General features: G+C 37.8%; 1 protein-coding gene across 7 annotated transcripts in view; it reads left to right on the top strand.

Annotated features, from left to right (window-relative positions):
- The window catches only part of RNF111 (ring finger protein 111), a 55,012-nt gene that overhangs the window by 24,194 nt on the left and 16,385 nt on the right, over positions 1 to 14,433 (top strand). For 5 of the 7 annotated variants that reach the window (XM_009643974.2, XM_035899608.1, XM_035899604.1 and 2 more), the window contains 7 exons: positions 2,737 to 2,900; positions 5,643 to 5,840; positions 6,783 to 7,102; positions 7,965 to 8,220; positions 8,988 to 9,345; positions 12,976 to 13,101; positions 13,892 to 14,018. In XM_009643974.2, the coding sequence (XP_009642269.1) occupies positions 2,737 to 2,900; positions 5,643 to 5,840; positions 6,783 to 7,102; positions 7,965 to 8,220; positions 8,988 to 9,345; positions 12,976 to 13,101; positions 13,892 to 14,018 (1,549 nt within the window). The remainder of the gene's footprint in view (positions 1 to 2,736; positions 2,901 to 5,642; positions 5,841 to 6,782; positions 7,103 to 7,964; positions 8,221 to 8,987; positions 9,346 to 12,975; positions 13,102 to 13,891; positions 14,019 to 14,433) is intronic. The other 2 variants (XM_035899606.1, XM_035899603.1) reach the window with 1 other exon arrangement.

The following is a 14,433-nucleotide window of genomic DNA, read 5'->3' as shown; positions in this document are numbered from 1 at the left end:
CTCATGAAGTGTTTTATCTGTCTCTTCCTGAATCTTCCTTTCAGTCATACAAATTTTTTTTGTGGGAGAGAAGAAAACTACGGGAAGGAAGGCAGCATTCTCCAGACACACACCTGGATCCCTTAGAAACGCAAAATTTGTGTTTAGACTTGGAAAAGCTAGAGACAAACAAAAAATAGTTTTATGTTGAGGCAAAGCATCTGCCATGATGTGTATGTTAGTGGGCTTGGGATCATCTTTCAATATCATTGATGTGTTGTGGGCAGAAGATAGGGAATGGGTGAAGATCATAAAAATGGAACATTCCCTGAAGGAAAATCTTCTCGAAGAAAAGGGTGGTAATGCTAAATAAGGAGAAGATAAAGCAAAAGCTTTAGAGAACTAGAGCTGTGCGAGAAAAAGGGTTTCTTTCTGCAGTGCCTTCAATCAGACTTTTTGGGTAACTCTACAGGTCCAGCCTTGCTTGTTGTGATAGCAAATAGTATGATTTTGTGCGCTCTTTCAAGCTTTGCTGACTCTGAAGTGTAATATTGTATAGGCTTTAAGAAATCTTTTTTTTTTCTCCTCCTTTACAGCATTAATTCCTTGTCATCCTCTTCCACTCTGTTAGTGAAATCCTACTCTGATGATTGCTATTTTCCTAAAAGTAAGGAGATCTGATAAAACTGGCAGTGGACTCTGGAAAAGGCAGTGGTGGGACACCGTTGTTCAGCAACTAATATACAGTGCTTGATACTAAACCACGCGTAGTATACTTTATCAGTAGCATCAGTGTGAAATTGTCTAGTGGAAAGCCACTGATTTTGCTTTTCTAGAAGTAAGGAGAAGAGTGCTGGAGAAAAACACTTCCTTACTTTCACTCACTCCTGAAGAAACTATTCTGAAACTTAGTAAACCCAGTGAAAATAATTCGTCTTTAGAAAAACACTTTCAGTGGAATTTGTTAGGCTGCAGTTTCTTTGAATTTATCCCACAACTTAGAATTGCAGACCCAAAAAATTTACTCAACTTAAACCAAGAAGTTACCCCAAAACTTCATGACTGCAACTCTTTCTTGGTTCTTTTGTTACCAGAGATGGTTAATTATTTCTCTGATTTTTATTTGCCTTGTGAAATCAAGATTCTAATGCTCTTCTGCTTGTTTTCTGAGTGTTTGCTCGTGAGATGTAGTTGGTAGCATGTTGAGTCCTCACTTAGTCACGTGCATGTAGAAATTTTCTTATGTTTCACGCAGTCTCAGGTTTTATAAAATTATATCCAGAAATCCATGTGTTATTTTCTTCCTCCATGCCCTTCCTCCTTTGCCCAATGCACCATATTCAATCAAGAAATTGTCACGTACTGATGATCATTCACTCCTCCTTTCTTCTCCATCAAGATAGAGCCACTTTCAAAGCATAGAGAAAGTAAATCTTTGATGTAAAATAAGCTGCAGTCTCGAGCAGCTGGAATCATAGCTAGGAGGATGAGATAGACAGTATCTATCGAAATGCTATGAAACCTTCACTGATGGTCCTTTTCTCATTAAGAAAAAGCTATTAAGGTCTGGTTGAGATTGTCTTAGCATTAAATGGACTGAAGAATTTGGTCATACATACTTCAGAGGTGGACTAACCTAGTGATTTTGAAATTACATGGACTCAGCCACAGACTGAATATAGACAGCACCATATAGCTAACATATTCATTAGTCATTCAGAATGTCCTATTTAATCACAATGAGAAAATAGACCCAGACCTCTAACTTTTAGATTGTTTCAATTCAGTTGTCTTTTGTTTCCACCTCCAACTTTGCTCCATCATACCTATTTCAACAACTCTTAAAGATTATTAGCTCACTGTACAGTTGTATGCTAGGCTTTATTTCTCTTCATCTCTAGTTTGATGCTTTGAATGTTGCCTACTTGTTCTTCTGTGCAAGAAGAAATCCAAAGATATTTCTTAGTGTTGTATTTACAGCTTGCACTGAAAAACAAAAAATACGGATATAGGAGGAACTGCACCAGTTTTGATATGAAGCTGGAGTTCCTGTAAGAGAAGTGAACACTGACAATCCTGCATACCCTTCCACAGCTGATTTCTCTCCTTTACTACCAAACCTGAGGTCCTCCAAGGAACCTTAACCCATAGTTACACAAAGCTGTGCTTGTTCTTAGAAGAGGGGGGGGAATAATATTTGAGAGAAAAGTCCAGAGATTTTGCACTTCTAGAACACTTTGGAAATTTAAAATATAGAAATTATTCTCTGAACATATTCTGTCACTAGTTAACATGCAAAAGAACTTGATGTTCACAAATTTTTATTGTCTTTACAGTTCTGTATCATTCATAGATCTTCTGTTTCAGACTGCATGGGAATAGTATAGGATTTGGAGACTCTTCATTTACTATTAACAAAGTTAAAGCATAACATCAGATATAATTGCTGCCTGACTGTGGTTGTAGGGTTTTACAGTGAATTTTTTTATGTTACCTGTATGTATTTCATAGGAACATTGTTTAAAGATCTTGAAACTCTACCTGCTGGGTATTTGACATTATGTTCTCTGGTAAAGGCTGCAGTAATGTTTGTAAGTACACATCTAGTCAATGTGGAACAGTGGGGTATTTCAACATAACAAAAAATGCTCTTCTAATAATAAAAAAACCTACTTCAAATAGCTTCTCAAACACCGAGGAGAAAAAATTAATAATGGCAAAATTTAGGTCAATACTTAAGGTGTTACTTTTTTTAAGGTCTCGTTCAACACTTGGACACACAAGGTCACACTGGGGACAGAGCTCTGGTTCTCATGCTGCACGACCTCAAGAACAGCGGAACCGCAGTAGGATTTCCACAGTCATACAGCCACTGAGACAGAACGCAGCGGAAGTAGTGGACCTTACAGTGGATGAAGATGGTAAGTTGCATTGGTCTGAGAAATCTTTTCCTCCTTCAGGAGCAGGATGATCATTGTAAGGGGAGAGGAATTAATTGCATCAGTTGTAACATAACCATTCTATGAAAAAGTCTCAATTCTTAACAAACTAATTTCCAAGCCTATCGGAAAATCCTCTTGTGGCCTTCCTTTTAAAATTAAAAGTTTAGCCATTCCCAGTGGGTCTAGCAGATTTAATTTTTCTTCGAAAACAGACTTGGGTGTGTGTCTGAGGGCTGACTCATCAAACAGAAATTACAGAACAGGTTGGAACTACTTCTTCAAAAATACGCACTTCCATACAACACTATAAAAGGAAAATCTATTGTTGCCTATGCTTTGGAATAGTTACTAAACTTTCAGGCCTTTTCAGTGGAAAAAAAAACCAACCCCAAACTAGTAAAAGTACGTTAGGTTTATGAAGCTGTAACCTTTCATTGTTTCCTAACATTAGAACCTACTAGCACTTAATAAGTCTATTCCCGCTGAAAATCATAAGAGCAACTTCTAGGTATTGTGAAAAGTTGAGAGAAGGAAAACCTAAAGCTCAGGTATGTCTTTGGAGGTTTATTGTGGTGGTGGTGGTGGTGATGGTTTTGGGGATTTTTGGGATGTGTGCTACTTCTAATGTTTAACAGAAATTTGGTCCTGTTGTAGTTCCATATCCGAGTGCATTGCAAGCTAGTACCTTGCAATATCTTATTGTTCAAGTTGTCTTTATTTGGGGTGGGGGGTGGAATTGGTTTTGGTTCTTTGGTTTTTAAGGAAGAGGATGGGTTGATTTACAGATTCTTTTCTTTATGGATTTACTGTGAAATATCCCAACAGCTCTATCATTGAAGGGAAATAGGCATATATTGCTTTAATTTACTCTTTAAACTCAAATTACAGAATTTATTCTTAAATTCAGGAACCAAATTCTTGTAAAAAAGATCACTGCTGAATGAACTTCTACTCCTGTAATGTGTATATTTACGACTAGCTGTTCTGTCCCCCCAGAGGAAATACCTTTCTAAGATGAGTCTTCCAGATTTCAGCGATACTATTTTTTTGTTTGGGCATCAAATTTCATACATGAACTAGTGTAAAATTTTAAAAATTCTGAATTAACACTGTTACAAGGCAGCTACATGCTTTATAACTTTACTGATGTCTTCAAAGACACTGGTCTTACAACTTTGCTAGCTACTTCCATGAGTGTAAGGATCATATCTCCATCTATCTTCCTGGATTAATGTCTGTGAAGCGTGTTAAAATTAAGTTTCTCTTAGCTAGTAGTTTGAGATTGACCAAGCACACAGGCTTTTACTGGGTTTGGGGCAGAGAAACAGAGCTGTCTGTATTGCTGGTGGTGAGTCAAAACCACCAGGCGAGCAGGATGATTGAGGCCAATAGAATTGAGAAATGTCTGACTACAGGATTGCTTTCAGAATGTGTTTAGCACCCAGTCTTGAGCACTCTGTGATCATGTGTCAATGTTAGGCTATATGTGTCCTATATACTTGCTGTTCTTTTCTGAATTTAAGCAGTAATACATTTCTTCCAAAATGTTTTCTTTTAAGTAAAATTAGTATATTGGAATGGCACATTAAAATATGAAGGAATTTAAATGTAGCTATTAGATATGGTTTTTTATGTGATGAGTTGGAAGACTTGGAAGAAGGGAATTATGTTTATTCCCTTGCTCGCTGAGTTGCTGATATACCTACTAGGTAGAGAGAAATCTTGCAAACTAGTCATGTTTTATTTTGAGACTTTGTGTAAGAGAAGTATTTGAAGTGTCTTGATGTTCCTGTTCCTTCCCCCCGCCCAATATCCGTGCAGACATATTTACTAAAAAGCCTGAACTCTTCCTGATGATATTCCCTTTTATGGTATCTCATAGTCCTAGTCATGTCATTGCATTGTCAGTAATTGAAAGAAATTTCAAACTTACAGTCAAAGGCAGACTTTTTCAACACTAAATTTGAATTGTGCCTCCAGGTATCTTTTTAAATTTTAACCTGTTTACAATTGTGTAGTAGAGAACAAGATTTATCAAGTGTTTGGTGTATTTCCCTGCATCCAGTTAAATATATTGCCAAGTATTACCTTACAAAATGAATGTGTATGTACTTTCAACAGAAGTCTCAAATACTGATTTAATAAACTTGCTTTTAATGTGTATTGAGACTAGAAACTGGGTTTATCTTGCTATAGCCTTTAGTACTATGCATCTGGAATGATTGAAGTTTATAAAGCAGTACTGCTAGTTTAGATGTTGTTATGCTGTTCTTGGTTAGTTACCTAAAAGCTTTTCTGCGCTTGTAGGCATTAAAAAATGGTGAAGGTAATACTTAATCATAGAGTAGTTTGCCTGTGGTTTTATGAAATATTTCGGCAAGTGTTCTCATCATAAAGTACCAATGTAATTTTATTTCCTTTCTAGTAGTATTTTATTCAGTAAATAAAACTTGATATGTCAGATTTATTTAGGAATTTTATTTCATATTAATTCTTAAAATTTGAGTTGATTAAAAAAGAAAAAATATTATGCCCCCAAATGAAACAGAATTAAATTTTGTATTTTTTACCTGTCAAGCTTTTGTATTCTGACTTTTTTAGCATCTGGCAAGACCAGAATTGAGGATTTCTTGTAAAATAATGAAAACCCAGCAACAACAATAAAAAAACCCCAGCAGGTTTTAAAGCTTAAAGAACATGAAAGCTTTTTTGTTTCGCTAGAGCCGACAGTTGTGCCAACCACATCAGCTAGAGTGGAGCCACAGGTCGTGAGTTCTGCTTCCAGTAACAGTTCTAGTACGTCTACCTCAGAGCAGGCCTCTGATGCAGCTCCAAACATCTCCAACAGCCAGCCCTCTGCAGCACCAGAGACGACTTCTAGTCTTCCCAGTGGCGGCACTGCTGGTACTTCAGCTGGAGGTACAGAATAAGAGAGCTTTCTAAACTGTTGTGTTGCTTCCTAGTACAAAGGAGGTAGAGGAACTTAATTGGCATTCTCTAGATGAAATGACATGTGAACTTTTAGTACTGAACATAACAGTAGTAAGCTGAGAGGGCAGGAATCTGAAGAAGTTGATTTCTCCCTCAGGATGAAGGAAGTTGTGATGGAGCCTTCTGCTTTTGCCTATTGGAATAATTTGGTTATACCTAATGAACTACATCCTTGCTTTTTGAGGAGCTAGAATGTGGTTCATGGGGAACTAAGTCTTCCATTGCAGTGTGTTACAGATGTGGTATTTTTAATGTGTATTGTAAGGAAGTTAAGCATGTAGATTTTTTTTTTTTTAACCTCCCCTGTGGATTACTTCACTGGAAGATGACCTCTAGGGGCCCCTTCCAACCCAGAACATTCTATGGTACTATGAAGTGCATTTATACAGATCTTTGTAGATGCTGACCTATAATAGGGCTGTGTATACAGCTGGCACTCCAACATCTCTTAAATATGGGTATTCTGCCCCTACCTGCAAGTCAGGTGAGGTACCAAAAAACCTGCAATGACCACAGTTGCACAAAAACTAGAGATGTCTGCACACTCACCGCAGGGACAATCTTTCCTCCTTTCCTTACTGATAACATGTCTTAAATTAGTGGAATAAGGCAAGTGTCATTTCACATCCTCTAGTGGTTCGCATGAGTACATCCACTTGAACCATTCATTTTTGGTTCATTTGGCAGGCATGGCTGAATCTTCTTTTTTTGTATCCAGTTTGTTTTGTTTTAGTCTAGATCTGTTTTTCAGTCAGTTAATTGTTTAATTGTGAAGTACAATTTTTTTTTTTTTCTATTTAAGACATTGCTTTACAGTGATCAGCTTTACTAATTTCTTTCACTTCAATATTAACTTTCTTTATTGTCAAGATGATATAAGAAGAACTGCATCTAATACAACACTGGAAACTGGCCCTCCGGCCATGCCAAGGTTACCATCGTGCTGCCCTCAGCATTCTCCTTGTGGAGGACCTTCACAGACTCATCATGCATTGGGGCATCCGCATACAAGCTGCTTTCAGCAGCATGGCCACCACTTTCAGCATCACCACCACCACCACCACAACCCCCACCCAGCTGTTCCACTGTCTCCTTCATTCAGTGACTCCAGCTGCCCTGTTGAACGGCCTCCCCCAGTGCCTGCACCTTGTGGAGCAAGCAGCAGTTCTGGCACCAGTTACCATGACCAGGCATGTTTAATTCTTGTGACTTTCCCTTTGTGATTTCAAGTTGTTATCAATACGAGGGAATAGAATAGGATGCTGAATTGTGTGTTGTTCTCTTGTTTTGTAGCAGGCGTCATAGAAGGGAACTTAAAAAAAAAATTTGAGCTATAATACATGGACACGAAAAACTTAAAATTTAAGTCATAATCCAACAAGTAATCACTGACAGCTGACATCCTCTTGATGACTGTAAGATGATAGTGGCTGTTTAACCAACTCAAATACAAATAACTTGAATTATACTGTACCAATCATAGCAGTTTTGAAGTGCAAATAATTGAGCTGCTTTAAGGGAAGAAAAAGTCAAGTCTAACGTTCTGTTTATAAAAGGTATAAAAGAGTTGCTCTTCCAAAAGCATTGTTTTTTAAGACTTCTTAAGTAACTAAAATCACAGCTTTAAAACAATACGGTTATAAGTAAGAACAATACTGTGGAAACTTAATTTACGACATGCAGAACTATCAATCTCATTTTTGTTTTAAGTGTAATACATTAGGCACAATTGGAAACGCTAAAGATTGGTTTTTGTCTCCACACATTTCAATGCACAGTGCTCCCATATACTCACTGATTTATCCATCATAGGATTTTTTGTTTTTTACACTATCTGGTGTCATGAATTTAGTCTCTCACACCAGATTCAAGAATTTAGGAATAAGAAATGTTAACCATATCTAAAGAATATTCCAGAGTTGAGCCTTAAAACTTAAAAATTAGGATCCCAGTTGCTTGTGATAGTATTTATTTTTAGCACATTATGTTTGAAGGTGTCTTTGGTTTCAATGTCTGAAGAATTGCTTGAAAAAAGATGGTTTGTTTACGCAGCAGGCGTTGCCAGTAGACTTAAGCAGCAGTGGTATAAGAAGTCATGGAAGTGGTGCTTTTCATGGAACATCTGCTTTTGACCCCTGCTGTCCTGGTTCTTCATCTCGAACTGCAATTTATGGGCATCAGGCTGGTGCTGGCCCAAGCCAATCGATAACAATAGATGGATATGGATCAAGTATGGTTGCGCAGCCGCAGCCCCAACCTCCTCCTCAGGCATCGCTCTCTTCCTGTCGGCATTATATGCATTCTCCTTGTAAGTACAGATAAGTACTGGGTACTGGGGGTGGGGGGGGCGGGAATCAAATAAGCAAGAAACCAACTTCCCTGGCAACATATGAAAACTCTTACTATCTGCTTGCTTTGATCTTAGAACTGGCCTAGCAAAACATGTATTAAGAAATATATTTAAACAGTTCAGCCTGTGTAGAGGATTTGAAGAGGATCAAGGTGAAGTTAAAATACTTTCTTTTCAGTGACTTTAATAACAGGCTTCAAAACCAGTATTTACTATGAAAATATTTTTGTATTTTAGCCATGTCTTTTTATTTCTTTTTCCTTGGTCTGTCCCCCATCCTGCCCCCCAGTGAGTTCTGCTTGAGCAATCTCAGAGAGTCAACTCATTTGTTTGTGATTTCTTTATTTTTTTGGGGGGGTGGTTTTTTTGTTTGTTTTATACAGAATAGTGGATTGGGGAGGGAGGTTAAATTTGTGAAATTTGTGTAAAACTAACAAACTTGAAGTAAAATTTCTCACCATGTATACATTTTTCAGAGTGCAGACTTCTTTATTTTTTAACGTTAGCAAGTGGAATACTTTGGGTTGCAGGAAGTGTGGGTTTCTTGTAGGGTATACTGCTGGAATCACTTTATTTAAAAATTGCATAAAGACATATTCCCATGTTGCTGCTGTTTACACTGGTGTAATAATATTGAAGCATCTGTGTGAAGATACTTTTTAGAATAAATTTAAGTCAAAACTTGCTACTGACCAAATTAAAAACTCTTGATGTTTTCATTCCAGATGCTTCTTTGACCAGACCTCTTCACCATCAAGCTTCTGCATGTCCTCACTCTCATGGAAATCCTCCTCCACAGCCACAACCTCCACCTCAAGTAGACTATGTTATCCCTCATCCAGTGCATCCCTTCCATCCTTCAATCTCCTCTCATGCATCTTCCCATCCTGTTCCACCTCCACCTCCACCACCAACTCATCCTTTAGCCAATGCAGCTGCTCCAATACCACAGCATCTTCCTGCAACACACCAGCCTATATCCCATCACATCCCTGCAACAGCACCTCCAGCACAGAGGCTACATCCTCATGAAGTGATCCAGAGGATGGAGGTCCAGAGAAGAAGAATGATGCAACACCCAACGTATGTCACAAATGTACTCAGAACAATATCTAAACGTATAATTCATTTCCCTCAGGTTTGTAAAATGTTGCATGTGAATCTCACTGTTAATTGCATGGTTAGGAACTTTTAGTATTAAACCATGGTAAGAAGTGTCTTTACATACCATCACAATCACGTGAGCATTAAGACTGAACCTGTTCCATTACATCTCTCAACAGTGTCTCCAGGTAAGGCACAAATGGGTCATGGAAGAGGAGGAAAGCTTATGTTTCTCTTGCCCATTACTCATCCTCCAGATAACAGGCTTTCCTTTTCAAGCTGCACAGCCTAGAAAGTACATCATAAGCTCAAATGTGTTCATTGAGAGTGCATTTTGCCTTGTTGATGCTGTTAAGATTCTTTTTATCTAACTAGTGTTTTAAAATAAAACAAACAATTTCTCATAAGAGACAGTTTACCAGGTTTAAGTCAGATTTAACCTTAGATACTTACCTAGCTTTACTATGCCTTTAGAAGAGAAGGAAGAGCCTGAATAATATCTGTATGAGAATGTGACCAGTGTTGAGATGTAGCTTTGGTGATACTGTGTAAGAGATGCTACTGTTGTTGCTAAACTAGATTTGTGGCACTAGTATCAACAGAAATCAAGTCAGTACTGGCTTGATATTCAGTCACAAAGTAACTGAAGTGGTTTTAATTCTGAGATAATGCTTTTAAATACCCAAGAGAATTAAAGAATGAGCACTCTAGTTGTTCTACAAATGGGTTATACAAATTCTACTGGTAACTAACCTAAAACTGATTTAGAAGTTAATGCTTAAACAAAAGTTTGCTTTAACTTCTGAGGCAGTTGCCAGGTAATTCATAAAAATATCTATAGGCAGTAACTGCTCACAAAGTGGCACATGACAGACTTCCCTCTACCACCACCCCACCCTGCCCCCCAGGAAAGTCAAATATAACCCTGCTTTCGCTTTCTTGGTCATTAAAATTTTGATCTGTTGGAACCTACACCTGTTCTCTTATTATCTTTGCTATGCAAATGGTGTAATGTCTAAACACCTTAACCTGAACATACAGGCATACTGCTTGTGTATGCCCATGATTATGCAGTCATACCCCAAAATTAATTTTGGAACATTAAAGCCAGTGAATGTGAGACACCAAGATAGCATTTTAAGGAAAAATAAGAGCGGTAGCTATCTTATCAATTCTGGAAACTTTCTGGTAGTTTGGGGATGGAAATGTGAATATTGGCATTTCTAGCCTAGTGAACTATCTTTCTATGTATAGAAAATGTAGCCAAATGTTGATAAGAGGTTCTTCCTTGACATTCTATCTGAAGTCGCCAATCTCAGGTCAGACACTGACAGTTTGCTTAGTGAGGTTTCTTCTCTATAGTTTTGCAATGTTACAAAATTGTTCCGCTCTTGATCTTTCTTTTCCCCTCTAATCCTCATATCACTTCCATGCAAAATCAATATTATAGGTTTCTTGGCCTGACCTCATATAAATCAGATTATACTCTGACAACCAGAAACTTGTGTGTATTTGCTCCGTTATTTAATACACAGACTGAGACTGCCAGCAGACTTGCAGTTCCTTCAGTTCTGTGTCCCAGCATCTCAAAGTGTTCTTAGAATGTTTTTTCATCCTTCATTTTTAGAAATAGCGTATTGGATAATCTGGCTTGTATACCTTCTGTCTAACAATATAGGACTTTTTCAGGATTGGAAGTACAGAATGGTTAAAGTCCTCTTCTCCCTCTCATGTCTCGTGTGGGTACAACAGCTATAACTTCCTTAGGGTCTTGGAACTGGCCACAAAATATGCAAAACGCAGTGTATGAGGGTACACTGCATTTGTATAACATACAGATTTTCTATTTATTTTAAATCTGGTCACACACTTTATACTAATATTGTAGGATAGACAGCCTAGGGTTTTTACATTCATAGAAATAATTTTAAATGTGTTTCTTTTAAATTAAGACTCGTTTTAGGAAACATGGGCCTACATGACATTAAATTTTTATGGAACTATGGAAGTTTTTCTGCTGTGGTTTTTTATTACAATTTGTTCTTCTAGACGTTTCCCCATAGTAACTTGATAAACTGAAGGGAGATGACACTAGGATTAGGTTCTGCTGATAGGTCTGTTCCCATGTTGGTCTGTACCTTTGCAGAAAATGAATATTTCTAACAAAATTTAAACAAGCTTGATAGGTTTCTCTGGAGAAGTGTGAATTTACAGTTATTAGAATCTTGTGCTGTTAAGTAACTTTTTACTTCTCTAGACGTGTAAATTTACAAAATGTCTAGTCTACTTTGTCAGGTAGTTTAAGGTAGTACTGAATCCGGAGTCGGTGTACTGCTTTTGGCAAAATCCAAGTTTCTAGGTTGAATAAAAAAATACTTTCTTCACTGAAAGCAATGGAAAGAAAAATACCAATCCATTTCTTTCTGTAACTGAGAAGTGGTGAAGTAGTAGAAGTCAGGCTAGCAGGTTTCTTCGAAGATTCTTTTTCCAAAATTGTAGTTGTTCTATACCAGCTGGCATGGAAAAAAACCTGTGTGCTCTTAGTACTTGAGGTGTGATGCAAATATGTTTCAAGGAAAACGTCCTCTGATTAGTATATTAAGTTTCCTCTAATCACTACTTTTGCTGGTATAGTTTTACTAGAAATAATTACTAGAAAAAATTACCCTAATTACGTACTTCTGCTGGTATAGTTTTACTAGAAATACACTGCAGCATAGCTGTGAATGATGCTGAATCTCAACATGACCATCCTATGGCCCTTGCTTTCCTACCTGCGGTTTGAGGTTAGGATTAAACAGTTTGTCAGTCCTTCTGTAGTCACATCTGCCAAGTGAAAGTCACATCACAGTAGCTGAAGCTGGCTTTGTCTTTGAATATGAAATTTATATCATAATTAGTTTCTAATGTACTGTTGTGGTTTAACCTGCAGGCAGCTAAACACCACACAGATGTTTGCTCGCTCCTCCCCTCAGCAGTGGGATGGGGGAGAGAATCAAAGTAAAACGCATGGGTTGAGATAAAGACAGTTTAATAAAACAGCAGAGGAAAAGAATAATAATAGTAGTAGTAATAATTATAAAAGAATATACACATTGTTATGCACAGTGCAATTGCTCACCACGCACTGACTGATGCCCAGCATATCCCCAAGCAGTGATCACTGCCCCCCAGCCAACTCCCCCCAGTTTATATACCGAGCATGACATCATATGGCATGGAATACCCCTTCGGCCAGTTTGGGTCAGCTGTCCCGGCTGTGCCCCCTCCCAGCTTGTTGTGCACCTGGCAGAGCATGGGAAGCTGAAAAGTCCTTGACTAGTATAAGTGCTACTTAGCACCAGCTGAAACATCAGTGTGTTACCGAGATTATTCTCATAGTAAATCCAAAACACAGCACTATGCCAGCTACTAGGAGGAAAGTTGACTCTACCCCAGCCAAAACCAGGACACTTATATCTAAAGTTGAAATTAAAATACTGTATGGGGAGTTTTATGTTTTTATTTTGAATGCATTCCAGTAATTCAGTCTGTAATGTTTTGGTTATGGATGTTGTTTTCTTGATACTAACAAGTATGTGAAATTAACTGTTGCTGTTTTATGTTTAGACGTGCTCATGAACGGCCGCCTCCGCATCCTCACAGAATGCATCCCAATTATGGTCACGGGCATCACATTCATGTGCCTCAGACAATGTCTTCCCATCCTCGACAAGCTCCAGAGAGATCTGCGTGGTTAGTAATTGGATACTATTTTAGTTCTTTGGGGCTCAGGACAAAAGGCATAATGTGCTGATCACAGTGCTGATAATGTTGGCTGTGATTTTTAAAGTGCTGCAGGCAGCTTAGAATTTGTAGATGTTGGCTTTGGAATACTGCTCTGAGTACTCGGTATCTTAAATACATTTTTAGAGGTTTTTGTTTATTGCTTTTAAAATTGAATTAAATGTTACTGACTCTAGGTAGTTATTAAAAACATTGATTTTAAAATAGGCAAGTAAAACATTGCTGAAGACTTCTTATGGTTCTTTGTAAAATAGAGGTTTGGATTTGAGTTACAAACTAATTTGTACTCTCTCCTCTCTGTCTGAGCTTATTTAAAATTGCATCAGGCCCACTCACGAAGGTTACATTTAAGTTACGCAACTGTTTATTAAAAACAATAGATACTTCTTACTGTTAGGGAAGAGGTACATGCATGACAGCTACTGTTCCCACAGTGTGAGCTGCAGAGAAGACTCCACGCTGATGATACTCATGGGCACAATAAATGTGGAGTTGTCTCTACTGATCTGTCTACTGATGATCTCTACTGATCATCCTAAATCTTCACAGCTGATGTAAAAACAGCTTTTGTGGTAGGATTAAGATGATTCTTGAGCAAAGTTTAAATAATTTTTTAAAAAGTCTTTATGTAGAATTGTTACCGTAGTTGTGCTGTGTTGTATGCTTTCCAAAGCCTTGGAATTGTATCTAGGAGTCAAGATGTATCTTTACTGTAATGCCACTTTCATTCCTGTGACAGGGAACTGGGAATTGAAGCTGGTGTGACTGCAGCTACTTACCCTCCAGGGCCCTTGCATCCTCACTTGGCCCACTACCATGCTCCTCCTCGACTTCATCACTTGCAAATAGGGGCTCTTCCTCTAATGGTAAGGAGATAGCTTATGAAAAATGATGATCATTGGTCGCTGTAATTATTTTGTTTGTCAGAAAAATTATTTTAAGGTTTACTGCATTTAATTGGACATGTGACATTTCTGCAAAAGTTAGTGGTTCAACTGAAGAAGAAAATACTCCAGTGTTTGTGTGTTGTTCCCAGATAGGGAGCTAGAACAGGCTCGTGTCTAATTACGAGAAAACAGTAGGACACTAAACTTTTCTAACTTCAGCTCTTGTAAAATGAAACATATTTGAATTAAATTGTCACTTGCATTGCAATGCATTGACCCTCTGCATCTGATTTTTAAAGTTCAGATTCTTTTTGAATGAGTTTTGGATTGTTAAAGGTATCAATTTTCCACCCAGTGCATGAGGATTAGCACTGGTACTTTTATTTTTAAGGTG

This window comes from Egretta garzetta, unplaced genomic scaffold (genome assembly GCF_000687185.1).
Source record: "Egretta garzetta isolate BGI_Z169 unplaced genomic scaffold, ASM68718v1 scaffold287, whole genome shotgun sequence".
Classification (NCBI taxonomy): Eukaryota; Metazoa; Chordata; class Aves; order Pelecaniformes; family Ardeidae; genus Egretta; species Egretta garzetta.
The sequence above is the reverse complement of the archived record's forward strand: the minus strand, read 5'-3'. Positions and strand labels throughout refer to the sequence as shown.